This window comes from Ascidiella aspersa, chromosome 4 (genome assembly GCF_963924565.1).
Source record: "Ascidiella aspersa chromosome 4, kaAscAspe10.2, whole genome shotgun sequence".
NCBI classification, from domain to species: Eukaryota; Metazoa; Chordata; class Ascidiacea; order Phlebobranchia; family Ascidiidae; genus Ascidiella; species Ascidiella aspersa.
In genome coordinates, this window is record NC_139450.1 from 26918060 (window position 1) to 26945983 (window position 27924).

At 37.3% G+C, this 27924-nt stretch overlaps 1 protein-coding gene across 1 annotated transcript; it reads left to right on the forward strand.

Moving 5' to 3' along the window:
• Positions 1 to 1112: 1112 nt before the first annotated feature.
• On the forward strand, positions 1113 to 27498 carry LOC146157225 (uncharacterized). Its single transcript, XM_083386950.1, has 21 exons — positions 1113 to 1201; positions 2481 to 2586; positions 3813 to 3970; positions 4693 to 4877; positions 6544 to 6637; positions 9835 to 10012; positions 10853 to 10973; positions 11576 to 11670; positions 12956 to 13126; positions 13554 to 13715; positions 15086 to 15193; positions 16806 to 16909; positions 17393 to 17501; positions 17900 to 18013; positions 19150 to 19320; positions 20024 to 20205; positions 20820 to 20934; positions 21967 to 22105; positions 23748 to 23889; positions 24769 to 25010; positions 26454 to 27498. The coding sequence occupies exons 1-21, from the start codon at positions 1138 to 1140 to the stop codon at positions 26697 to 26699; spliced, it is 3006 nt and encodes a 1001-aa protein (XP_083243076.1). The 5' UTR covers positions 1113 to 1137; the 3' UTR covers positions 26700 to 27498.
• Positions 27499 to 27924: the final 426 nt, after the last annotated feature.

The following is a 27924-nucleotide window of genomic DNA, read 5'->3' on the forward strand; positions in this document are numbered from 1 at the left end:
TTTTCTTAATCGAATTGAAATGATCGTTTTGTCCGAGGCGGATTTCGGTTTGAATCAATTGTGTAAGAGCACTGCAGATTAAAAGCTTTAGAATCAGTTTACTGATTAATGGCTCAGGTGTACCTCAGATACCAGCTGCTGTCAATTGCAATGAGAATTCTCAGCAAACTTGTTGCAGTAAAAGTTAGTCGATGACAATAACAAAAAATATTATGCTGACGGATCCAAATTTTAGCCAAGCGAAACAATATCTATCTTAGTCGGGAATTTGATAATGTTAAAAGGCGTATTTACTATAGTACATTGTCGGTATTTTAGTTTGAATTGATTAAAGTCGTTTTAATTTGTCGTTGGTAAAATTATAGGCGGCGAAACACAGAAACATAAGACTGTTCGCTATTATATTAAAATGGAAGGCACCAAATAAACAACTAACTAGTTTGTTTTTTTAATGTATTTTAACGGATTTTTTTACATGGAAGAGTATAGCAAAGAACATATCCGCTCGATTAAGTAGGTTGTTATAGTTTTCAATATCTCGTGGCATAGTTTATTTTATTAAAATCACTGTTGATCAGGGGCGGATGCAGGATTTTTGTGGAGGGGGGAGGTTGAATATTACACTTTTTATAGGTGACGTAACAAAGTTGCGTTAATACCTGACTTAACCTTATGAAAAACGGTCTAAAGTTTGAGGTTAGAGATTGTCGTACAATTTAACATTTTGAAAAAAGTCACGGCGTTAACCAATGGCAACACAAAAAAGTACAAAAAATTTGGGAAAGTGTGATTAAAACAGTGATAAACATTCGTGCGCACTTAAGTTGGCAAAACAGACATTTTAGAGAGGGCCATGATAAGCAAGGCGCTGTTTGACTAAATGGGACCAAGACATACAAAACGGTCCAAGAAATATCAGAAAGAAAAGTTAAATGAAATAATTTTTTTATAAGTCTTTGTGTTTACCTTGTTGGCAGCAACTATGTGATATTTGCGCTGACCAGAGAGAGAGGCATTCAATTATAGAATAGAAAAGTTTGACAATATATAAACTCAAACAAATGAATCTTCTTAATAAAACTAATAAATCATCGATTTGCTTTTTTAATTAGGCGATTTAAAATATATATTAAATAAATGATGAAACTGTTTCTTGTGGCAATTCTTGCAACTATCACAAGAGCACAGGACTTTGGATCAGGTAAGAGTTTCCAGTCTTACGTATAGGACAGAAACGTAATACTTTATCATCTGTTTGCGTAATACAAATACAATTACATTTGGTAACTGCAACTTTGCAAATGTGTGTTTGGTTAAGAATTTATTTTAAATAGGACTATAGATAGATATAAATCGCTCTTCCGGTGTAAACGAAATATAAACAGACGTTTCGGCAGTAGATACCAGCTGACCTCATCAGTGTTAGAAATTAAAACGATAGTTCCTTAGCCATCTTAAATACTAAGAAGTAAAAAATGAAAAGACTATAGATACGGCCGATGTCAAATGACGTCATTAGTGTGACGAAATAACCAGCTTGTTAATCAAAATGTCCAAAGGTATTTGTTTCAAGTTGTAAAGCCAACATATATTTTAGCGTTTAGGTAACTATGCATTCTTACGTACATATGGAAGTAGAAAACGTTGCGTTGTATCACAAAACATGATTAAAATGTACAACAAGTTTGACTACAAAAGAGTACCGATACTAGCACTTGGCACTGTGTATAGGCTCCGACCCGATTTTGTCGTACTACTACCCCAATTATAACAATACGGGAAAAAGATGATATTTTTACTAACCACGAAAGATACACACACATAATATGTTTGTTTTACAAACAGTTGCGAACTACAAATAAATGATTTTCACAACACGATAGTCGCGCACATTTCATAACTTTTTCGAATTATATTTTTTAGTGGCAATGGCTAACTAAATGGACTGCCGTTTCGCGAACGGTGCCTGAAATTTGGAAATTAGTTTTTTTCTATACACCCTTTACCTAAACTAGTGGTCTCCAACCTGTGGGGTCGCCTAATATTTTTGGGGGGGGGCCATAACTCAAAATATTTCTGCGTTTTCCAGAACTGGTGGACATTATATGCAGGCTTAACCATCACAATAAATTCAATTTAGTGTTGCAACAAATATTTTTTTGTGCTAGTTATTGTGCTAAATTCAAATTCATAATTTAAATAAAACTTTGTAACGTAAATGATTTTGATGCACATATGTAGACACAGTTCTCTGGAAATGTGTATAATATACGCAAATTCTCTAGTGTTACTTAGTTCAATCAGTAATGTATATAAAATCAAAATGGGGTCGCACTGTTAATTCGGATTTCAATTTATTTAAATTGGGGCCGCTTATTAAAAAGGTTGGAGACCACTGACTTAAATCGCCCGATCACAATCGGCCTTGGATAGCGCGTTTTCTTTTATTTAAACTTAATTGACTGGTTAAAACGTTGCAGATGGCACCCTGGTGAATAGCAACGGGCAAAACGGAACGACAAACAGCAACGAGGTGGTTGAAGATGTTGTTTTCATCCCTGATATCCCTTACGTGGCGCAACCGCCGTGAGTCGAACAATTGATTTGTTAAATTATTAAAACTGTGCACATGTTTGCCATCACATCAGCTGTTCTGTGTTGATTAGATCTTTTCCCTCATGTGCTATAATATTAATGTGGTAAATAAGCAGTTATTTCAGTAAATTGGAATTCCTGCCAGTCACCACAATACAATTTTCTCTATACGCTAATGCTATAGGATAGTGCACTTTGTAACTTTGGGGCACCCTGTCACCCCGATTATCAGTTGTGCAACCATGTGAACCAGTAGAAATATGCTATACTTTATAGGCTGGACAGTGAATAATTTTTTTTTTCACATAATTAAAAAAAATAATAAATAAAAACGAATTGTTAAAACTGTAACGACATTTGTTTACTTAGCCAATTTTGTTAGGATTTTGGCATCTTAGTTTTTTTCTTCAATATGCGAAAACTAAAACACAGTCATTCAAGGAGACGACGTCAAAGCTGTTTTCTAGTAAATCTCTTTGAAAAATTCATTATCGGACCCAAGTTTGAGAACTCCTGCCTAAGTATGAAACAAGATAAACAATTCGAAATAATATTATGTGGTAATACACCGGTTGCCTTTAGAATGCTAGATCGAACCCTGATTATCAATTACTGTGTATTTGGCTTTATTATGTCGTTTGTCTTGATAATATGGTATTACAGATTTTTTCTGCTTTTTTGTTGCTTTTAGGTCTTATTGTGTGTTCCAGTTTCTGCATTTGCTGTTTGGTATATCATTGTAGCCGTGATTTTATTTTTATTTTTAAAATTGGTGGTCTCCAATTGAAAATCAAACTGGAATGATCAATGTAGCAAGCATTGGTATCATGGTTGTTTCTCGACTCGCTCCCCTCAGAGCTTTTGTAGCTCAGTTAGTGTTTACCTCACTCGGGCTATTTAGCCTGCCTTGCTTGCATCATTGATCGACAAATTCGGTTAATCTGTAATGGCTTCCGGGGTTCCATGATACATAAACCGTAATCGTTGTTCAAAAAGCAGTTTCAAAGGGGCATAGTCGTTGAACACATATGTGTGTGTATTTTCTATTGAATGGTCCTCTAACATTTTAAGAAGGATAAAAAGTGATCCGCAAGGAAAAATGTTTAGGAACCACTGGTTTAATCTATATTACAGTTGCTTGACTTTAAAAAAACTAAACAACCGAATGAGAAACTTTATAGCTGTATTTTCGCCAAACCAACGTTTTCTCATCGCAGGATAGACTACGCGCGAGCCATGGCCATGAGTATGCTTTTCTATGAGGCTCAGAGGTCAGGAAAGTTGCCAGAAGATCACCGGGTTAAGTGGAGAGGAGACTCCGGGATGACGGATGGATCAGACAACGGTGTCGACCTGACCGGCGGGTACTACGACGGTAAGCGTATGCCAGTGTTTTCATGACTTAAGTAAATGACTTGAGTTAAGTGCACTAAGGTCACTACAATAAAATGACTTGCCTTCACTTAAGTCTTTTGGACAAATGACTTGGGTTGAAATTAAGTGTTTTTATTGGAAATTTACTTGACTGATCTTCACCTGTTAGGTATTTTACAAATGACTTCGACTTAAGTCGTTTAAAAATGAGTTGTATACAACACTGGCGAAAGCAATGAGTCGAAGCCAGAGTTTGATCTTTGATTGGCTATCTGTTTGTCATCTTTGACTTTACCGGTTAGATTTATATTTATTTGTGGGCCAATTAGGTTACCTTATGGGTTAAGCGGTATGAGGCCAACTTTATTTTCTTTATTAGACCAATTAGTTAGAAAAAAAGCGTACCGTCCGATCCAAATATTGACGTCATATCTAAAATACGCAATATCAATGAATGTTAACCGTTCAAAAATATAATTAAAAATTAAACCTAAATTTTCTTTAGCGTTAAGAAATTATTAATTTTTTTCTGACGATTTTATAAGAAACGCATATCTTTTAAGGTAAAACCACTGCGGCAAACCATGCCTGGAATTCCCATATTAACATTTGCATCATATCGGAAAGATATCACCGCAGTATCGGACAAGTACCGATACCAGTACTTGGCACCGGGTATGGGCCCAGTTTTCCGATCCCTAATCCAACCACTCTTGCATATAGGTGCTTCCTACGTGAAGTACGGATTCTCGATGGCGTCGATGACCACCGTACTTTCGTGGGGGTTGATCAGGTACAGGAGAACCTACGAGATACTGGGACAGCTCGATTACGCGCTTCAAACAATCAAGTGGGCCACCGACTACTTCATCAAATGCCACACTTCGCCCTACGAGTTTTATGGCCAGGTGAGTCCAACGAAACCTTAATCGCCGGAAAGCATTTTCCATAAGTCGAATTTTTAGGCGAAGTGAGTAGGACATTTATCTATTAATTTAGAAATCGTGAAAGTTTCTAAAAAGTGAATATTGTGTGACGTTTTTTCAATCCAGATGCGAAAAAATGTGGCCGGTAAAGGGGTGTTAAAAAAGGTGTATTTTCTATGTTACCGCTGTGCTTAACAGCTGCATCCGGAAAGTAATTCATTTAAATACACAATGCAACAAAGATGAAAACTGTTTAAATTCGTTAACATTTTTTTCAAAACTTGCTGTTAGGATAAAGCTTTCTCAAACGCATTATTTTGGGGGTTGGGTTGTGGGATCTTTCCATGAGCAGCAAGTAGGAGGCCGGATTAACCCTACTAACGTGCCCTAAACACTTACAAGGTTGTGGTACACGAAATGTATCCGTAATTTAATAATATTAAATGAGTAAACACAGACAAATAGGTTATAACTAAATATTATTTGTTGAAAACCATGTGTAAATATTAGAAAATTGTTGAGCTTATTTTGCCTTGATATCGTTATCTTAAAAATGATAAAGGGTAAAAAACAAATATAATGTAAATCCGAAAATAATTGTTCGCGCTGTTGCTTTATTGTTAATCCAGCAGCCTTGATTTATAATTAAACCATGCAGCAAGTGTTTGAATTGAAAAAAAAACTTCTATGACATGAAACTCTATTTTTCCAACGTGATTTTTTGGTTGATTTAACAAACTATCGGTAAACATCAGACACAAACAGTGTTTTTTTTAGGTGTTTTGGGGGACCGAAACGGTCTTAGAAATATCAAATTTTATTTAAATATTGCGGCTCGCTTTAGGTTGAGTTTGTGATTCGCATAGCATGAGTACAACTAGTGTAATTGTGTGAAATACTAATATCAGGTGGGCTAGTAAGCCATTAAAGTTAAAACAGTCGGTAAATGTGTCACTAAGTTCAATAGTCGAGCTTTTTTTAAATTTGGATGGTACAAAGGGGGCTAAACGAAACTCACGATCAATGCAAGATAAAATCGTTTCGATATTAACATAAAGTAGCATTAACATCTTATAGTTTTGGAAAGAAGTAATTTGATCAACATCTGATCTTAATTTTGGAAGAAGATAATTGTTCAAAATCTTTGCGGACGTTCATTTTTCTAAGATTTCGCAGATTAAACAAACTCAGCTGATATAGCATGTTAGCTTTATCTTGGGCCAAATCTGTATTCACCGCAAAACCTGCTAGAGGTGTTAACCGTTATGATAAAATATTGCCAAGCTGACACTTTTTGCAGGTATTAATATACTTGCCTTAGCATGAACATTTAATTTAAAATTCCTGTACAAAACATACTTACCACTGGGCCTAATTGTAAATCTCAAACACAAACTCGACACTTCTAAATAACATATATATTTTTAAGGTTGTATTCCTCAATCAGAATAAGACACGTGGTAAATCATAAGTTCATCACTAATACCTTATAAACCTTATTTGGGTGTCAAACACATATCCGGTAAACAATAATTTTAAGCATTTTTGCAATATCACCCTTATATTCGTCTATAAAATCGCTAATTAGAACTGTTCGGAAACTGTTTATTTATTTAGCTGTACAAATAAGGTCTTTTTTTGCTTGAAGGTTGGTGACAAGCCGTCAGACTCACAATACATGGGACGACCTGAAGATATGAACTATCCTCGCAATTCCTACAAGATTACAAGAAGCAATCCAGGTAAGTGTGGGGCACGAGCCTTACGAAATACAGATGTAACACATCGAAAAATTAAAACACGACAATTACTAAAGTTTAAGTAATTCACAGCAACTCACAAAGTTCAAGCAAAAGTTTTCTTGCGCTCAACAAGACACTGTAGCAGCAAAGCTCATTGGGCATTTGTTTAGCGAATGCACAGTGGCATTTGTTTAGCGAATGCACAGTCTCAACCGTTTTCGCTTAAGGACCGGTAAAATTCCAAAACAAATTTTGCGGACCGGTCGACCTTCAAAAATCAAAATCAACCCAAAATGTATATACGACAAAAGTGTGCAACTTTAAAAAAGCAAAGAATGGGAACTTCAATGTAATGAGCAATTTGCCGCTGTCTTTTTAGTATCATACGTGTTATACGTAATTGGTTTTTCACATACAACTGGTGTTAACCTTGACTTAAACGAGTTGAAGCCTACTTTTAAACAGTTGGGCACAACACACTTGCAGCATCGTGACGTACGATAAAGTCCGAAGTTGGCCATTATTCTATGTTACGTCACAAAGCTGCAAATAACAGAACAGGTATATCATTGTGGCGAAGTTCTAAATATGATGTAGAAGCTTTCAACATCTTGCATTTTGCCATTTAGATATAAAAGTATAATATATTTGGCGGACCGGCATGGACGTTTACGCGGACTGGCACCGGTCAGCGGACCGGCGGTTGAAAACCACTGGACTACAGTTCAACTAAAACTTAGCGAATATGGCTCAAATAATTTAACCACTCACTAAACAAAGTAATTACTATATTCTACCAATCTTTGTAAAGAGCCGTGTTTGTCAGACGTCAAAAAAGTTAGAAACGGCACCCAAGCGAGGCTCACAGTCGAACACAGAAAATTAAAACGTTTGGTGCCATCAATGTACTTGGGCCTAATCGGGATTTGGGCATTATGTCCTATTACGCCACATAGCACGGTTTGTTACACCCAGTGTACTTTGAAGCGCAGGCTGTCAGTTATTATTGTTTTTGCGTCAGTCACACACACGTCTTTGCGAGCATGTGCCTGTGGATATGTTAGACTAGCGTTAAACACAACCATGTGCTAAAAAGTGGTCCAACTGCAGGCCCGCTGGCCAAAGTTGGCCCGCGAGTTCAGCTTTTTTGGCCCCTGAACTGATAGTCAGCTTTGGTTCAATCTGGCAATATCACTTCAATTTTTGTTTTTTTACTTTTTGGTGTTGAAATTATTTCATAACTACCGTAACTGAACAAACGTATACATTCCATAAAGTTTGTATATATGTCATAGACCAGTGGTCTCCAACCTGTGGGTCGCGACCCCAAATTCGCCTAAAATTTTACTGGGGTCGCCATAACTCATCATATTACTACTGTTTTAGTGCGATTTTTGTATTTTCTTTACAATGACGCCACACAATAAACGTGAATGAGTAGATAGCAAAGATAAGGTTTTGTTTCTTCTATACCAGGGGTTCCCAACCTGTGGTACGCGCACCACTGGTGTATACGCGAAGGTTTTCCAGGTGGTACGCGAGGAGCACCCGTTTTTTTCACAAAACCCTGGATTCATAACTTTATATTTTGTTCTCTGGTTTTATTTAAATAAAAAAAATTCACCGAAGCCCATTCTTATTGTAACGTAACTATTCCTAATTTTTCGAAACAATACAATCTTCAAAAAACAGGCCATGTCAATTGTTGACAAGGAGCACAGTTGCTTTATAAAGCGTACAACGCTGTGGTAGGCCTACAGTGGGCGCTAATTATGTCACATGATTGCTCTTAATAAATGTAATCTACTGTTTTTCAGCTTAAGCTTTAAGCTACAAGTTGCGTTTAACAATGCTAGTTGTAAGCTAAAAATAGATAAAAATATGATTCAATAAAATTATTTTTCTGCTAAAGTGGTACGCGTAACACTACAAAGCGTCTAAGTGGTACGAGATCGTAAAAAGGTTGGGAACCCCTGTTCTATACCGAACATAGATGTTTTTAGCTTGCACATTTAAACCCGACTGTTCAATTTTGTGAGTAAACTACGGTACTTGTTTCCGTTTTAAGCACATGGTTGTGTTTAACGAAATTCAGCGCAATGTGCATATTAAAAACGAAACATCGTAAATCGCATAGAAGTAAAGCATGACGGTTATCTTATGCAAAGTGAAGTCGCGTTTTCAAAAACTGGTGGATTGATATCATGCGAGTACAACCATCGCACTGAATGCAATTTAGTGATAAAATCAATTGAAATTTTCGGGTTCGTTCGTGTGCCTAATTCAAATTCGTAATTTACTTCCTAAAATAAATCATTTTGGTGCACGTATGTAGCAATGGTTTCCAAAATGGGGTCGCAATGTAAATTCTGATTAAAACAAAAGGTCGGAGACCACTGCAATAGACTATGTATAATTTGCCAGCAATAAGCCTAAGAATCGCAATTTAAAAACATTGGCCCGCAAGATAAAATTAACCTTGTTTTTGGCCCGCGATGAAAAGAAGTTAGACCACCCTGTGTTAGTCCATATCATTCTTATCGCCTTTTACTCGCGCTTGTGCTTCGCGCATTTTAATTCCTTTCATTTTCCCTTTGACCTGATAAAGCACGTTTGTGCGAAAGCTTATCGAGAATACAAGACAACTTGCCTTTATAAGGTGCCACCTGATTACTTTACTATACTCTAAAACAGGGATCGGAAACCTTTTAGCTAAGGGAGCCATAAAAGCCAAATATTCTTGGTTAAATTTCAATGAGGGCATATAATACTTTTTTTTACATTAAGTTGTAGTTAGGAAAAAATAGTAAATTGAGCAGGGCCGTTTAATTTGTTGTCATTTACAGGATAGAACATGTTGTGCACCAAAAATGAATTACGAAGTTTGCGCAACTTTGATTATTCCTTTCAAAGAATAGGGCCCTTTGGATAGAGATTCTCTCAAACGGGATAATTAGTCTCGTAAAACAAATAGGATTCGCGCCGAAAATTTGCTATTATGTGTGTTGAAAAAGGAAAAAAAAGTTAGGAAAGCGGTCGTGACCGCGTGTAGTTTTATTTGAGATAATACTGAGAAATGATAGCTTAGATTTTTCTGCAAGCCAAATTCTTTCATCAAAAGAGCCATATGGCGTCACAAAAAGAGCCATAGGTTCCCGACCCCTGCTCTAAAATGTGCTCCATATTTTTGCGTAAAGGCAGCGACCTGGCAGCGGAAACCGCGGCTGCTCTTGCAGCAGCTTCAATCGTCTTCCAGCCGACCAACGAGACGTACGCTGCTATCCTCAAAAATCACGCCGAACAGCTGTACCAGTTTGGGCAGCAGTACAGGGGTATATACAGCAGGTCGATTCCGCAAGCTGAACAGGCGTATCAGTAAGTGATTGACCTATGTGGGCGATGTTTTCCCGATTTTGATGTTTCTTAGATGATATCGAATCAGGTTAACGTTTATCCGCCTCCCGAATACTAATAACAGCGTTTTATGTCACACATTTAAAACAAACACGAGTAAGGCCTTGTTTTAATTTAGATTGTAAGACTTGCTTAACATAAGCCTTGACTGTGTATTTTGTTCCTATATAGTTAATTAATTTTCCAGTAAATTAATTTACCTCCATGCCAAATTATATCCAAAAATATGTTTCAAATGACCTTTTAACTTCGAAACTTTTTCCATGTATAATGTAACCAGTTCATCCATGGTTCAATTTCTGGCCTCCATGCTTAACCACAGCAGTCCAAAGCAGTGGTTGTCAACCTTTGTTGGAACAGTACACACTCTTATGTTTACTGAAGAACTTGCACACCCCAGTACACGCAATGCACTGAACTTATAGAAACATACACCCTGTTGTACTGCAAAACAAACTGTTAACCGTTATGAATAACCAGTTTAGTACCCCACAATAACGAATACCAAGAGAAATATTTCGTTATGATGACACTAATAGAATATAGTATTTAACAAGCTACGTACGCTTAAATACAAGTTGTGCCATGTATTGTACACTTCAGTCAATCTGGTAATAAACCTCTTTATTCATTATGATACCTGATCATAGGCTTTGTTGTAATGCGGTATCTTGTACACCCCAGTACACCCCACCCTCTAACAAATTTGGTACACCCGGGGTGTACTATACACCAGGTTAAAAAGCACTGGTCTAAAGCAAGCTTAAAACCTCTTTCGAAACAATATATGTTTGGTGGCAGGTCAAACAAAGACGTTGATGAGATGGCCTGGGGCGCCGGTTGGCTTTACAAGCTAACTGGCAAGATGACCTACCTTAGGGACGCTGAACGCTTCTACGACAAAGGAAAACTCGGCAAGTTGGTGGGTGCCTCACACTATGTGCTTTATAGGGATATAGGTTTCCCTCTTCGAATGGAATTACATATTTCATGGGTTGACCCACTTCATTCTGTAAAATAGATAAATTGTCGTAACTTATTTTTTTTTTTTGGGGGGGGGGGCTTCAGCTAAATGGGTTGTTGAGTTTCGTTGATTCGTTTGAAGAATCAATGGCGAGCAACCGATATTCTTTCAGGGCTATACAGTTTAAGCCGAAATTTTAAACGGAGAATCTTTGGCTTTAAAAATGACACAGTTAATACTTATACTACATGGATATACGTTTCATGTCATTTTAGTAAAAAACAAAAATCTTGAACCGCAGTTTTCCATTAAAATGTCACTTTAAAAAGCGTACTTTTTATTTCCTGTGTAACTCAAACTTTAACGTTGTATGACAAGCTATGAACAATTTTTGTCAAGTTTGATAAAATGTGTTTGAACTTTCGTATATCAAAACAACGCAGGCCAAACACACCACACATCCTAAAATCTAAACCAAAAGAACTGATTCTTTTGAAAACCTGTGGGTTATATTTGCCTCTATTGAAATATGAAAGTAAATTTGCTTATACTTTGCAAAGGTAACGGAGTTCTCATGGAGGGACAAAAGCGCCGGTGTACAAGTGCTACTCGCAGAACTCACAAACAAGAAAAAGTTCAAAAAATCAAGCCAGTGGTAAGCAAGTCGTGTGTATTGCTTTAACTCGTAACTTTGTACCTTTTCTGTTTTTCTTGTTCGTAAATCAAATAGGATAATAACAACAGGGGTGGGAAAACTACGGCCCGTTGGCCGGATGCGGCCCACCAGTGTACATTTTTTGGTCCACCACCTCTTTCACTAACCGGGCACATGGACATTTCTCATTGGCTATTTGGTCATTTCCTCATTGGCTATTTGGCTATTTCGACTAGGTAAATGCGAAAATATCTCGACTTTTCGAAAAATATCGTGTTCATACATCTGGTGTGTTTGCGTTTTAAGGAAATCTCTTCGAGATAAAAACTACACATTTTAACAACAACTGTCCGTTAAACTTAAAAAGCCTGCGGAGACCTTTCTTGGCTTAGTTTCGGCCCGCAACTGTAGGAAAAGCCAGTGGACTTTGCAAATTTTAGCACAACATAAAGCAACAACGTCTCTTGTAGCCTGACTGCTGTTGAAAACTCTTAACATCAGATCAATAACGAGACAACCCGTGGGCAGAGTACATTTGTCCACAGGCCTGTAGTGACCATAGCCTATACGCCGCTATAGAGAATTTTCTTGTGAAAACAATTCTGATAAATCTGCGGTAAATACGGTACACTTTGGGAAATACCTAATTCGTCCTAAAGCCATTATTGACCACTTTGAAATACGGCAAAAAACAAAAACAAAGGACTTATAGGCTACACATAACATACAAAAGGTAAATCTTTTAGTGTTGTGTGTTTTCTTAAATGATGGACTGTTAAAAAAAAAGCAAATTGACTAATTTGTTCAATCCTGGTAAATCTAAATGATTTGAAAAAATGTTGCGAGTTTGAATTTGAGTCTACTTCTATGCGTGGCCAAGGGCATATTTCAGTATATCGTGCAAAGACGGTTAACGAAATGGACAAATAAGTCTCAAGTCTCGTACCGCTTACCCTTCTAAGTAAACAGGGAAGGCATTATTTTTTTCATTCCAAAAAATTGAATTACTTATATTTAGCTTGATTTAATTTGTTCAAATAGTCTTGAAAAATTCGCTACTTTCAGTTATGCCCGGCTGTCAAACGCTTTCAGTTTTCCTTTTCGTAATCGTGAAAGGTTGAACATACTAAATCGGACGATTTCAACACTCGTGAACGATATGTCATGGAACTTGTCAAAGAGTTAAACCAGGGAGCAATCACCGTTTTAATGCCAACAACAGAGTTTAACCCGAAATTATATTCGTAAAAGATAAAAGAAAATATATTTTTTTTAACACAAAAAGGTTCTGTGAACACTCTCAAGCGGGAAAAAAGCGCAAGTTCCACAGCCAATCCAGATACACGCCTGAAGGTCTCCTTTGGATTAACGTCTGGGGTCCACTGCGTTATGCCGCCAACACTGCTTTCCTTTGCCTAACCGTGGCCGATCTCGGCATCAATGTTACGGCCAACAGGTGAGAGATTGTTACATGCAGCCGTAGAAATGTTTTTTCAAAGGTAAAATAAAGTCACAAAGCTAAGAAAAAGTTCTAAAAAGTGTTTTTAGGTTAAGTTGAACGGGTGCAGTTTCTTGGATTTTCACCTCACTGTTTATCTATTATATTTCCTTTATTAACAAACATTGCGAAATTTACAGCATTTAAAAAAATGCATATTTTGTAACTTAATTATGTTAACTTGTCCATTTTTGTTACAAAAAACAACAAGTTTGTTTTTTTCGAATTTTTTTGGGATGTTTTTATGATCTTTAGTCCAAACATTTTCAGCAGAAAGAGTCTCAAATAATTCCCCAAGCATAATTTGAGATCACCGCTTACTTCAAGTAAAATCTAAAAAAACTCATACACCTTGCTTTTACTTAAAAATGACGTTTTCGTGCAGAGAATTCGCGGCAAACCAGATCAACTACATGCTGGGGATGAAGGGTAAGCCGTTCGTTGTCGGATTCGACGAAAACTCACCCACTCACCCCTACCACAAGTCGAGCTACTGCCCCTCACCCCCCGACCCGTGCCCACCCTTTAAAAACGAGGTGCCCAACGCGTAAGTCACATCAGACTCTTAACACTTAAGTCACGTCAGACTCTTAACACTTAAGTCACGTCGGACTCTTAACACTTAAGTCACGTCGGACTCTTAACACTTAAGTCACGTCGGACTCTTAACACTTAAGTCACGTCGGACTCTTAACACTTAAGTCACGTCGGACTCTTAACACTTAAGTCACGTCAGACTCTTAACACTTAAGTCACGTCGGACTCTTAACACTTAAGTCACGTCGGACTCTTAACACTTAAGTCACGTCGGACTCTTAACACTTAAGTCACGTCGGACGCTTAACACTTAAGTCACGTCGGACTCTTAACACTTAAGTCACGTCGGACTCTTAACACTTAAGTCACGTCGGACTCTTAACACTATTTTATGTCTTGCAGTTTAAAGGCTATTGGAAACCGAGGACTTGGTGGCTAAAAACTGGCGTTAGTGCCTAAATCAGTTTTGCAAATAGTCCACGTTTTAACTTATTTTTTCCCAAAAAGTCAATCTCTTTTTTAAAGAAAAACTATTCATATACTCTTTGTAAAGGAAAAATCTTTTTTAAAAAACTATATATATACCGTACATATTCTACCGAAATATTTGTGTTTTAAAGTCACGTTTTAACGAAGTAAAAACTGTTAAGTTTTGGTTAGTATTTTTATAATGATGACTTTTCGTTGAGCTCAAGCATATTATATAGAAAAGGCTATTCACCACTGTTCACATGCCAGACTGGGGCGTTTAATTCCTGCTGGGTTTTCTAAATATTATAACCGATTAAAATGGTATCATTTTATGATGGTGACAATAGAATATTGAAATGGCATATATGTCATATATCCAATGATTTAAGAATGACTTAAAATGGATAAAACTGCCACGAAAATTCAAACGTTTACAAGGTTTGGATTTTATATCGCAGTTAAGCAACGTGTTTCCAGAATATACGGCATCGATAATTTCCTAAACTAACAAAGAAAGTAAAAAGACCTGATGTAAGCCTTGTTAGGAACTTTCTGAAACAACTAAGAGTACTTCCTGACTACCTTTGAACGGCGTAAAAGTTAGGGTAGTTTGTAAAATAATTAAATATTTAACCAAATCTTAATGGTCGAATGATGTTACTTAGACGAAGTAAAAATAACGAAACCCTTAAAAGTTAGGTAGCATTTTAAACGTTTCATGCTAACAATAAATAAAGAGACCGGCCATGTTGAAAATTAATAAACAAAGAACGGACAATGTTAAAAATGAATCAAATTATATTCGAAACATTTAAATTGCTACGTACTTCTATATTGCCTTTTATATATTTCTTCGTGTAACCTAACCACACAGTAAGAACTTTATATACGTGTAACCTAACTCCCTAGGCACATCTTGTACGGTGCGCTGGTGGGCGGGCCAAGCGAGGATGACTCATTTCGAGACGAACGAAGCAACGAAGAGCAAAACAGCGTCACCCTCGATTTCAACGCCGGGTAAGCCCCGAAATTGATACGAGTGTTGCAGATTACTTCTAGAAACAATCTCAAAAGTTCTGTTGCTTGTATAATATTTTCCAGGGCAGGGTTTCTTAAAACGCTTTTTAACAAGGACCCTATAAGAACTATTGGTTGGCTTGTAACAGGGTCGATGGGTTCGCTTGGACCAGAGTTACATGCATTTTTACAGAGATAACGTCATAAATTAACATTATAAAACAAGTACATTTAAGAAACCTATTAATTTCAGTCTAATTCATGCCAAAATATGGAACTGAAATTAAGTCTAAAAAGACATTAAGGTAAAGACCAAACTTTTTTTGAATTGCTATTTTTTTGGAAAAATTTCACTATGCCTTTGTGGGCCATCACAAAAAACAAACCATTTGAAAGGATTAAGAAGCCATTGTAGGCGAAAAGCATTTCTCGTTCACACATTAAAAAACGACTGAATTTGATATTATGCGAGAACAGTCTTAGGAATAAGACTAAATGTTAAGACAGAAACGTCTGAATGTTAAGAATAAGGTTTGAATAATTATGAGCAGTTTGATTGAACAGTATTTTTTTGAGCAGTTTGATTGAACATGTATATTTCGACAGGTGAGACATGACCACCGTGCTATCTGACTCCACCACAAAATTGAAACTAAAACAAACTGCCATTGTAATTTAAAGAGCATACTGTCAGGTCGCTTATAGATTTATTGTACATTCACATAATTTAGCATAGTTCGCTTTCAATGAAAAAGCTTACAGCGTAGTAATGCCGGCTGAAATTGTCGAAATGCCGGCTGAATTTGCCAGAACGGCCACGAAAGGAAATGAGTATCGAGGTAAAATATTTAACACTTTACCAGGCGAACACGCTATAATTACAAGCACAAACAGACATGCGTCGTTCCTCTACAAACAGTACAATACTCAGAGGAACAAATGAAAAAGTGTGCGCATCAGACTAAAGCAGTGGTTCTTCGTTTGTAAGTAACTTACGCCCAAAGAAGGAATTTAAAAATCTAGTTGGAGATTTTTGACAATGATTTAACATGGTATCTTTGGCTACTAAATTGAAAAAAGGAGTATACCGTTCATTTCATTTTTTTACATTTTATATAGGTTGAATATTGAACGCGAATAATTAGGTATTCTGATGTTTGTTAACTACTCGGTTACAGGTGCCATCTGTGTGATATTAAAAAAAAAGACAACATGAAATAATGAACTGTCTTCACAGGTTTAGCGCCAAAATGTAAGGCGACCAACCGTAAACACCGAATGACTAACAAGGTTAAAATGACACGGTCTGTGCAATTTTTAACTCCCTGGAGTATTGAGTAGTGGTGAAGCTAAGCAGGCGGTACGACCTAAAACCAGTCATCCACGGCCCAACCAATAGATCACTTAGTCGTTTCGGCACAAATCGAAAACGCCAAACAGCTATCCTTGCTTGAATTAGTGACGTCATTTGGTATCACATCGCGGTACTATTTTACAAAAAAATCAGGTATAACTATCGAAAAAAAATACTAAATATTCAATAACCTCAGTTATAAACAATAGGTTTTAAAGCAATTGCTTCATATTAAAGGCGTGTTTTTTTCTGACATAGATTCCAATCATCACTCGCTGGCCTTCTAGATATTTACATCTACGGACCAGGTCCCAAAAGTCGACCCCACATTGACAAACCGGGACAAATTACCGTGGATTCAAGTAAGAAATTTTTCTCTTTTCTCCCGTTTTCTACATGTTATGCTGCGTGTGTTTTTGGCTTATTACGTTAATTTTTAGTTCTGTAAACTCTGATCTCTTATCGTGAACGTCAAGAAAATTATAAAAGTGTGCAAAACCTGTTTTTTTTCTACTACATTAAAAAACGTTAAATTTGAGGTCAACGCGTCCTAATTTAGGGTACACTAAAAACACTGCACGATCGCATAAAACCTTATAGGGATCACCAATGTCCTAATATGGTAATTCATCTAGAAAATACTTTTAATGATTGGATTTTATTGTTTAAAAATTGAAAGAACTTTCTGACGTTTTACAGACTATGGGGCTTTCCAGTAATAACAGGCTGCTACAATGCACTTCCAAAAGTTCAGTAGATTGCCAGTTCTTGGGCTTTCAAATAATATCACGCAAACGCCCACAACGAGTGGTGAATTAAGTGATCGTGATACTTTGTTTTTGCAGCTACTCTGCCAAAACCGACCTCTTCGGCTCCAACCACGGCCACCAAGTTACCGAAGGCCACATTCGTCGACTTGCTCAACAAGACACTCTACTTCTACGAGGCACAAAAGTAAGACAATCCATGGCGTTCAATAAAGTTACTCTCACTTTTTTTTCTGTTAGGTCCAATTGTACGCTATTTAAACCATATATTAATACATTATACTCGTATTAGCCTGTATTAGATTTATGGAAATTTTAAACCACGAACGTACTTGGTTATACGTACAAATAGTAAGATCAAACAAACTACCTTAGAAATGCAAAAAAACTAGAAAGCAAAATTTTGGTTAACTTTTTAAATAATTTTTTTTATATTTCTGTTGGAAAATCTTTATTTAATGAAGATGCACGGTTTATTAGAGTCCTATATAGTTTGTTTGTAAAATGAGCGAACTAAATATTGATCAATGTATTTTTTTGGACTAAACTATACCAATCCCAGCTTAACGAGCTTTGCTGTTGCAGGTCAGGTCCCCTAAACCGGGGTCAAAACAGGGTCTCGTGGAGGGGCAGCTCTGGTTTGACGGATGGCAGCGATATCAACGCAAACCTTACCCGGGGATTTTACACGACGGGTGAGTACAAACCCAATGGGGCTACAAAAAACTCGATTTTTTTTTTCAAGTAAATCAAAGACACTTTTTTTAGACGTGAAAAAAATTTTTTCTTAATAAAAAGTTTTACAGATTACTTTTGAATATTTTTTTCGGAAAACAAAAGGGATATTTTAGAAAGAATTTCTCTGGAAAACTTGTTGTTTGATTTTAACGAGTTTTCCATCCAGATAAACCTATATACAATCAGTTAATAAACTGAGCGAAAGCAGAACAGAGCGATTAATATTGCTTGTAATGTAATGCAAAGAAGCTAAGATAACTTCTCAATTTGAATCAATTGAAGAAAACAGTTCTAAAAACAAATAAAGGAACTTAAACAATGCAGTGACAATGATATCGCTTAACAAGCGCCCCCAGGGCAATAATATACAGTGTTGTAATGACTTAAGTCACTGTTTTTAAATGACTTGACTTGACTTGACTTAAGTCTTTTGGGCAAAAATACTTGACTTGACTTAAGTCTTTTGGGCAAATGACTTGACTTGACTTAAGTCATTTGGACAAATGACTTCGGTTAAAATTAAATTGTTTTAATTAAGCAGTTAATTATAAAATTGTGTTATTTAGCCCAATCTTTGCACTTAAAAGAATTTGCTTGTTATATGCTGCTTTTATGTTATTTTTGACTTGAGTTGCTCATAATAATCGGAGGAGTTTGCCGGTTTTCATAATTTAAAGTTTTATTTTTTTGACAAGAGCTGGACTTGAAGTTGACTTGCTCTAATTATGACTTGACTGGGACTTGACTTGGGCAACCGATGACTTGGACTGGGACTTGACTTGTTATTTATTCAAAAAGACTTGACTTGTACTTAAGTTATTTTACGAATGACTTGACTGGGACTTAAGTCATTTCAAAATGACTTGTTTACAACACTGATAATATAACCCAGTCAGCTTTTTAATGATTTCGGTCCACAGCCGCTTAACCAGTATGCAGGCTGTACTATAAATGTGAGACTTTAGGGTTAGTTACTCCAGTAATCACTTCAAGTGTACTGTATACATTTCTTTGTTCAAAAACATCTCAGTTTCTAAAGAAGCACTTAAATGCAAATAAAAATTTGAAGTGCACAATTTCCCTATTCCAGGTTCCAGCTACGTAAAGTACAACCTTCCGATCAGCTGGTCGATGACAATGCTGGCTTGGAGCTTAATCGAATACGAGGACGCGTACAGATACACGAGACAGTACAGCAGAGCTTATAACCTGCTTAAGTGGGGAATGGACTACATAGAGAACTGTCATTTGTCCGGACTGGGACTTAAGTGAGATAAAGTGTCGCAACGTATATCAAGTCGTGGTAATACCACTTAAAAGACCTCTCCCAAACACAACGTAGATAGCGTTGTTCGCACATTCCAATTAAACAGAACGCAGTATTGACGTCATAATGCTGTGTCATATTTGTAAAGCGATAAACACCACACTTCACATGTTGTAGTCGTCATTAATGCAAACATTTAACAAAACGTTAGGCATGAAGTCATAGCAGTAATATAGAACTAATCAGCAAGTCACTGAAGTATGATTAAGCGTTTATAAAATACCCAGTTAAAAATTAATAGAACTAACGAAACATAATTGTTAACCCTAATTCAAATCGATATTTAATCTTATTTGACTTCACCTTCACACAGTTAATTGTCAAGGATAGGAAAGCGTAATCTAAAAATTAAATGTGATCTGGGTGTTTAGGAAAACACAGTTCAGTCATGTTTAAACAGCAATAAAAAGTAAATACAGGTATCTGACACCAGTAATGGGATGTAAAAAGGGAAAAAAACATTTCATGTCAAAATAGTTTTATTGACTTTTATAGTCTTAGCTACATCACTACAGTACATTTTGTCCAAAATTATGAATATGGAAAAAATGTTCGTACATTCCCATTTCTATTGCGTACCACTATTGATAACTTCTGTACTAAGAATAACAATTTGGTAATTAACGCAAATCTTGTTCCCCCAGCACTTCGCTAGTGGGCCAGGTGGGTAACCCGGCGTCTGACCCCAAAACCTGGGACATCCCTGAGCGAATGGACGGCGACGATCGCCCCTCTTTTGTGCTGTCACCCGAGCAACCGGGGTCTGAGATAGCGGCCGAAGTGGCTGCAAGCATGTCAGCTGCCTCCATCGTGTTTAGAAGCAGCAGTAAGTGGTTGTGTTGTGTGTATGTTTTGGAGTCAGGACTGCGGAATCGTTTTGAAACTATTGGAGTCTGGCCTAGAAAATAAAGTCGAGATCCTAGTATGGCTCCGATTTGCGATTTCACAACCTGTGTTCCATCCGTATGTAACTAAAATTTGGCGGATATGCGTGTCATATACTTATTCCCCATTATACGTGGGTGGAAAACAGGGTTGCGGAGTTGGATAAAAATGCGAGGCTGACTTCAGGGAAAAACTTGAACCAGAGTTCGATCCCGGCCAAATCTGCAAACCTGTCGAGTCTTCAGCAATCCACTCGAACATGAACGATAGCACAGTTTGATTATTTCAAACAACAAAAATTGTACATTGTTCGATAAAATTGTTCGACGCAATTTTCTCTTAATTTAACAAAAACTTAACCTTAACCAATCATCGATCAGACAAAAACGAGTTCGTATTCACGTTAGATCTGTTTCATTAGGCCTATCAGTGGTGCTACATAAAACAGCCGTCAAAGTGTACTCTCCATGACGCTTCTAACGCGACCCTCGTACAAATTACAATAAACTGAAGCCGATGCACTTTGACATGAAATCCTCATTTTTCTCTTTCCAGACCGACTGATGTCCGATCGTCTCTTCAACCGTTCTCGCTTCATCTTCAGTAAAATCGCCCTCGAGTACCCCGGAGTGTACACGGATGGAATTACTAGCGCAGCGGAAGCTTACCCGTGAGATTTCACTTCCTTACATAAATATTAGGGCGTACGATAATATTGACTCGAAGCCGAAACCCGATGCAAACGATGCAGAAGCACGTTTTATGGCTTCGGCCAGTTTACCTCGAAGACGGTCGAGCAAGCTTCCTGGGGCCCAACCTTCACCCACCACGATCCCTAACCTACCCCACTCCAACCTCTAAATTCTCTCGAAAAACATAATGAACGATTTAGCTATGATTTGAGGCATGCCTCAATTATGACTTGCACTCTATGAAACCTTTCTTTGTCCAGCTTAAATGTGGGCATAGTGCGTGTACTGTACATTGACTTCTTGTAGTGTAAAGCTCTAAAGCTGAAGTCATAAATAAAGGCAGACCTATTGCAAATTTAAAAGTTTTGCATCAGACGACTGGACTAAAAATATAACACGCAACTTTCAAAGATTTGTAAAAAAAGGAGTGGGTGTGTGGCTGTCACAGGCGTAGCCAGGGTGGCCCTGGACCCCCAAAATTTTATAAATATTGTACTCTTAATAATAATTTGTTTTGTAGTTTTTATGAGCAGTACCACAACAGTCCAAACCACGCCATCAAATGGCATACCACGCCATCAAATGTCATGGACTGTTACGTCATAAAAGATGTAGTCATTATTACGTTTGCTATATTAATGTGGTTTTACTACTGTACTTTTTGAGGATGTTTTTGCTGTCTGAATAATTTGTGAGTATTGTGCTAAAACTCAGTCAGTTGGTGCTCGAAACGGTTTGCCAGCATATTTATTTGTGTTCGATACGCAGTTCATACAATGGGGCAAAACCTCGTCACTGAAAATGACTTGCTTAGTTTAAGGGTTTCCAAAAAAACGACTTCAGGCAAATAAATTGGGGTGTAATTGAACAGGGAAGAGCGAATGCTTATTCCAAGAGCGTAGGCTGATTGTGTGCCTCTTTAAAGGTGTTTTTTTTTTAATGTCACACATACACAAACAGGCGCACGATGCTATAATTACACGGACAAAACCGAGTTTGGTTGCGCGCAGGTCGAGCGGATACAGAGACGAACTGGCCTGGGCGTCGGCTTGGTTGGACCAGAGGCAAAGACACCTGATCTACTTTAACAAGATTAAGGACTTCGCCAGCACGAAGCTGCCCAGAGATTTCTCGTACGACAATAAAACGGTGAGCTTAATCAAACAAGGTTCCGTACGTGCTGAAACGGCCACATTGGCAGGGTTGCCAGATGAAAAAAATAAAAAAAGCCAAACTTACTCTAAAAAAGGCCAAAAAAGCCAAATCTACTACAAACTCTTACAAGCCTATGTTTTTCCTTGAATAAATAAATTCGTACTGACCAAGGTTAATGGCACACATAATATGGCCGACTGACTACGGTAAGCCTTTCCGAAGGCATCATGCGTTATTAAAGTTTGCAATACTTTTTCTATTTTTGATAAATTAAGATTGATATGTAGGGGTAAATTAGGGTGGTCGACAATTTGCAGCTGTTGTACCGTAACGTACTATACATAAACAGCAACATTTCGTATCTACGTAAACTCAAACTTTTACGTAAACTCCAACTTTAACATTTGAGGTCTTGGGTCGTGAGTAGTTATGAACTTTGTCATAGGCGGATTTTTTTGAATTCGTGTTGCCTGCATTAAAATCCTGGTTTGGCCAACTGGTTTTGGTAACTGCCTTTTTTTAGCCAAACCGATTTGTGTCCTAAAGCATAAATTTATAGGCCTACAATGATTTTTTTGTAAACCGTAAATAGCTCCTTGAAAAAAATGACTATAAGCCTAATTAATTACGGCTCTCTGGGAATACTCTAAAGCAGTGGTTCTCAACCGGTGCCGGTCCGCGTCAACTATTTTTCCGGTCCGCCAAATATATTACAATTTTATATCTCAATTGCAAAATGCAACATGTTGAAGGCTTGCCCATCAAATTTAAAACTTTCCCAGTTTCGCAATTTACAGGATTGTGGCGTAATATAGAGTTAATGGTCTACTTTGGACTTTATCGTACGCCACAATGCTGCAAGTGTTGTGCCCATCCGTTTGAACGTAGGCTACTACTCGTTAAACTTTAAGACCAGTTGTATATGAAAAGCTTCAATGGAACCACGCTTAACCCGTATGAATAAATGATATCAAAAACAACAGCGGTAAATTGCTCATTAAATTTAAATTTCCATTCTTTGCTTTTTAGATGCATACTTTTTTCGTTACTACATTTTGGGTTGATTTTGATTTTTAAAGGTCAACCGGTCCGCAAAATTTGCTTGAAATTTTACCGGTCAGTATGCTAAAAAGGTTGAGAACCACTGCTCTAAACTAAATATGCGGACACTTAATTTTAAGTGTGATTAAAAAAACGATTTCACAGGGCGAAAGAGGACCTTCGTATACCCAAAACAACATAGGCCTATACCCTACAACAGTGCTTCTCAACCAATAGGTCGCTCTTTGATTTGGTTGGGTCGCCGACCACAGAAGTCACATGTTTATATCAATTGAGATTGGTTCTGAGCAAGATTTTTCAATTAAAAAAATTAGGAAAGAATCAGTACAAATAATGTATTTTATTAAAATTCGAAATTCTTTATCCTAATGCCTATTTTTGTTCGCTCGAAAGAAGCTAGTTTTTATTGCGCTTACAAGAAAAAAAACACTTGGGTCGCCAAAGCTTAGTCGTCATTCTTACAGTTACACTTAATATTTGGGTCTCCGCGAAAAAAGGTTGAGAAGCACTGCCCTACAACAAAAATATACAAAAAGTTTATAGCGTTAAAACCTTTTTTCGCTGGGCGAAACAGGCCGGAGTTCAACTGCTGATGGGAATCCGAAGTTTCGACTTTACCCAGATTTCGACGTTTTGCAACTGGTTGATCAGCGATGCCCCTCGCACACAAAGAGGCCTGCTCTACCTCAGCGACAGATACCCGGCTCAGTATGCAGGTAAAGAGTTGCTCTGCCACTTTATAAGTTATAACCAATAAAGCTGCTAAAGGTGGACAGTTTGAAGTGCTACAAGAAAGGGTTTACGATAATTTACTACAAAATCAGAGGCGATACCTTGTCCCAAGTGGTAGTATTTATAGTCATCCGACACTCTATATTAGGGTATTTGTGCTGATCCTATGACAAATGCATTTTTGCATCACAGCCGTGTGTTTTTTTATAGAAAAGACAGTAAAACTCAAAGTTTAAAAACCCGAGTAAAACCAGGGGGAAAGATATTTTAAAATAATATTTATTTCGAATATATTCTATTCGTAGGATTTTCGCTTTGAAAGGTAATTTAAGAGAAAATGTAATATTCAAATTAAGTCAAAGATAAATAAGCTTCTGCAATTTAGTCAAAGATAAATAGTACCTTTGCAAGTTTGAATTTGAATAATTTTGCTTATCAAAATATTGCTTTGGTCTTTCTTCCACAAAAACTGTTAGATTCCAAGTCGGGACCACCAAAAATCGCCAACGTAAGCCGTTAAATCGGTACTGTACTACATCTTAAAAGCTCCAGAACAGTATGAACGTAAGTTCAGCCGCATAAAACCTATTGAAGGGGTGCCACAAGAGGCCGGTCACCCTTGTTGTTGGCATAAACTCAATGCATAAAATCATATTGAATGCGTTAAACTACATCCACAAACGCAAATTCCATTATAAATTTAACAGCACCTACAAACCTACAAGAAGAACAACAACACTTGTTCTTTATATAAGCGCAATACATAAAATCATTTATTGTGTGAAACTGCATCCCCAAACGCAACCTTCATTATAAAAACACCTACAAGCGTTCTTTAATGAAACAAAAATTTCCTTACGCAGCCAACGCAGCCTTTATTCTGCTTCTGACGTTCGAGAAAAACAAGAAGCACTACAACTCGCGGAAATGGCGCGATTTCGGAGTCGCCCAGATCGAAATGCTGATTGGATCCGGGGGCCAGAGCTTTGTGGTGGGTTACGGACCCAATTACCCCAAGCAGCCCCACCATAAAGCAAGCTCCTGTCCAGGACTGACTGAGCCGTGTGGTTTTGCGTTCAAGGAGTCGGACTCGCCCAATCCCCAGGTAAAGTGACCCTACTTTTCAGTTTGGTGAACAAAACTAACACGAAACAACATTTTTTTGGAAGTAATGGGGTTAACCAGATCAACCAACAGATTTGAGGAGCTGAATAATAGCAAGTTCCATTTTGTACATATTAAAATAAATTGTTTGCCTTCAGACTTTGTTTTTACCTTTTGCGGACACAAAATAAAACAAAAGGACACGTACATATGAACTTGCGTGAAAACAAGTATACAAGTTTAAACGAATTCAATAAAAACTGGGATAGCGTATTTCAATTGGAGCAAAAAGTTGGCCCTTGTCACTAAAAAATGTTTTGGTAAGACACGTTTAAAAAAATATTATATAATACCTGCCCTCACAATTATATTACTTGGACACCCTATGTCAACGAAACACCTAGACCTAGACTTCATAAAGTACACTAATACTATTTCCCTACAATTGTGGCTTGAGTTGATCGTGTGGGTTGAGTTTTTGTTTTGGTCCATTTCCGTTTATAGGGATATTACAGCAGCAAACCACTTAGCGAAATATAAATTCTAGTAGGGGTGCCGCAAACTATTTGCTATTTCTTTTTGTTGACATAAAACAAGGAATGTTGGGAACCACAGGCTATTCCAACTTTATCGCGTATTCCAGTGATTCTCAACCTGTTATGTCTAACGGCACCCCTCAAAAATAATAAATAACTATTCGGCATCCCGACTGGAATTTTCGTGGGATATTTTACTCAAGTATTACAATCAACTTAAATATCTAGGAAAATGACATTTGATATAATGGTCTCTAATCGTTCACAAATAGTTGTATGAGGAACCTTACCAATTGAGCAAAAATCGAATTCTTAAAAAACCCCAAATACCTATCGGCACCTTTAGGCCCTGTTGCAACGACTTGACTTAAATCCACTTCAGTCACTGTTTTCAAACGACTTGACTTGAGAAAAAAAAAACTTGACTTGACTAAAGTATTTTAAACAACGGACTTGAGTTGACTTAAGTCCTTTGGATAAATGACTTGGGTTAAAATGAAGTGTTTTCAATATGGAATTTTTTTTATAAAATGGGATATTTATCCTAATGTTTGCATATAAAACGATTGACTTGCTATATGTTGCGTTGATGTTTTTTTTTTACCTTAGTTCTCGCTCATAATCGGACGAGTTCATCAGTTTAAATAGTTTACCGTTTTATTTTTTAAAGAAGGACTTGACTTGACTTGGATAACCGATGATTTGGACTGGGACTTGACTTGTTATTTATTCGAGAAGACTTGACTTAGACCCAAGTTATTTTACGAATGACTGGACTGGGACTTAAGTCAATTTAAAATGACTTGTTTACAACACTGCCCTTAGGCATAAAAATGGCACACCAGGGTCGAAAGCCCCTACTGTAACCCAATGCGAAATAAACTTACCGATCCGCGCTTTATCTTCAGGAGTTAATCGGAGCGTTGGTGGGCGGACCGAGTGAGTTCGGTTACTTCGTGGACAACCGTCAAAACATCGACCAACTACACGTTTCGATGGACGGCAACGCCGGATTCCACGCGAGTATTGCCGCACTTATCCACCTCAAGATCACCAATCAGCTGGGCAACGCGGCAGCACACGTCTTGGCCAGTCACAGCCTTGTCGTGCTACTGACTGCAGTCGTTTTCCATCTGACGCTCGCGCTGAGGTGAAATTGTGGGGAAATTTGAGCCCTTAAGCATCAAATGGCGACCTCAAACGCTGCGCTATGTATTTCTTATGCAAGCGATCGCGTAGACAATTGTTCCGACGTTTTTTTGTTTTTTTGCCAAACTGCGACTGTATTGACCAATATTTCACAATTATTTAGGTTGCATACAAACATTAAACCGTTTATGTACAGGTTTGTTTGTTTCTAATATGAAGCTACACTCTTGCGCCTCAGCGTAGAACAAACAAGGCACACATACAACTAAAACACCGGGTGCTTGTTCGAAGGCTTAACAAAATCGATCTACCTGCTGAGGATTTCTAAGCAGTTAAGATAGGATTAAGAAAAGCTTGTCGGTTGCGAGATTCGAACTAACGACCTTCGCGCTACGAAACTGAGCCAAACAGAGATAAGTGGTGAAGCAATTATATTTTTTTTTAGATTGTGAGTTTAAATAAAAGTTTTCTTACCTTGCTAGCGGGGAAATCCTTAAACGGGAAATCGATTAAGGTAGGAAATACTAAACAATCTAGTATTTTAGCGTTTTTATCATTCGGCGACATAAATATATTTTTTTCTTATATGCAACCCTCTGTTGTGCAGCCGCCAATTTTGTTTGTAAGGTTTGTATCAAAGAGCCTTGGCGCAACATTTGCAAGTTCTTTCTCTTTAATTCCGCATTTAAGAAAATTGTTTATACCAGGCCTAGCACAATAAACTGCTAAACCGTAACATTTAACCACAAGTTTGCAAAAAAACAACACTTTTAACGGAATGTCTGTTATTAAACGAAAATATATTATACTACTAGTAACTTCGGTAATGTTTTGTGAGTTTTTTGATCCGTTTAAAATCAAATTATATACAGTAAACCTAAATAGTTAAAAAAATGTACCTGGAAAAAAATCAGCATCCTATTGCATGAATTTAACAACGCGGGTTCCGGAGTACGATTTACAAACTTACAGGACAATTCCAAACAGAAAACTGTTGACCTACTATTGAGATGCAAGAATATAACGACAAAATCACAATATTTCAAATCGCACTTACAGTAACAAAACAATAACGCTTACAGGGACAACAAAAATTATTTTGTACATCTTGTCCTTAGATTTTTTCGTATTATAGGGTTCTCAGAAATTGTTTTTGTACCCATTGTCGTAGGACAATCGATTTCAAGCAACGTCAAAAAGCGCTTCTTGTAAAGGTTTGCGTCTATTTTG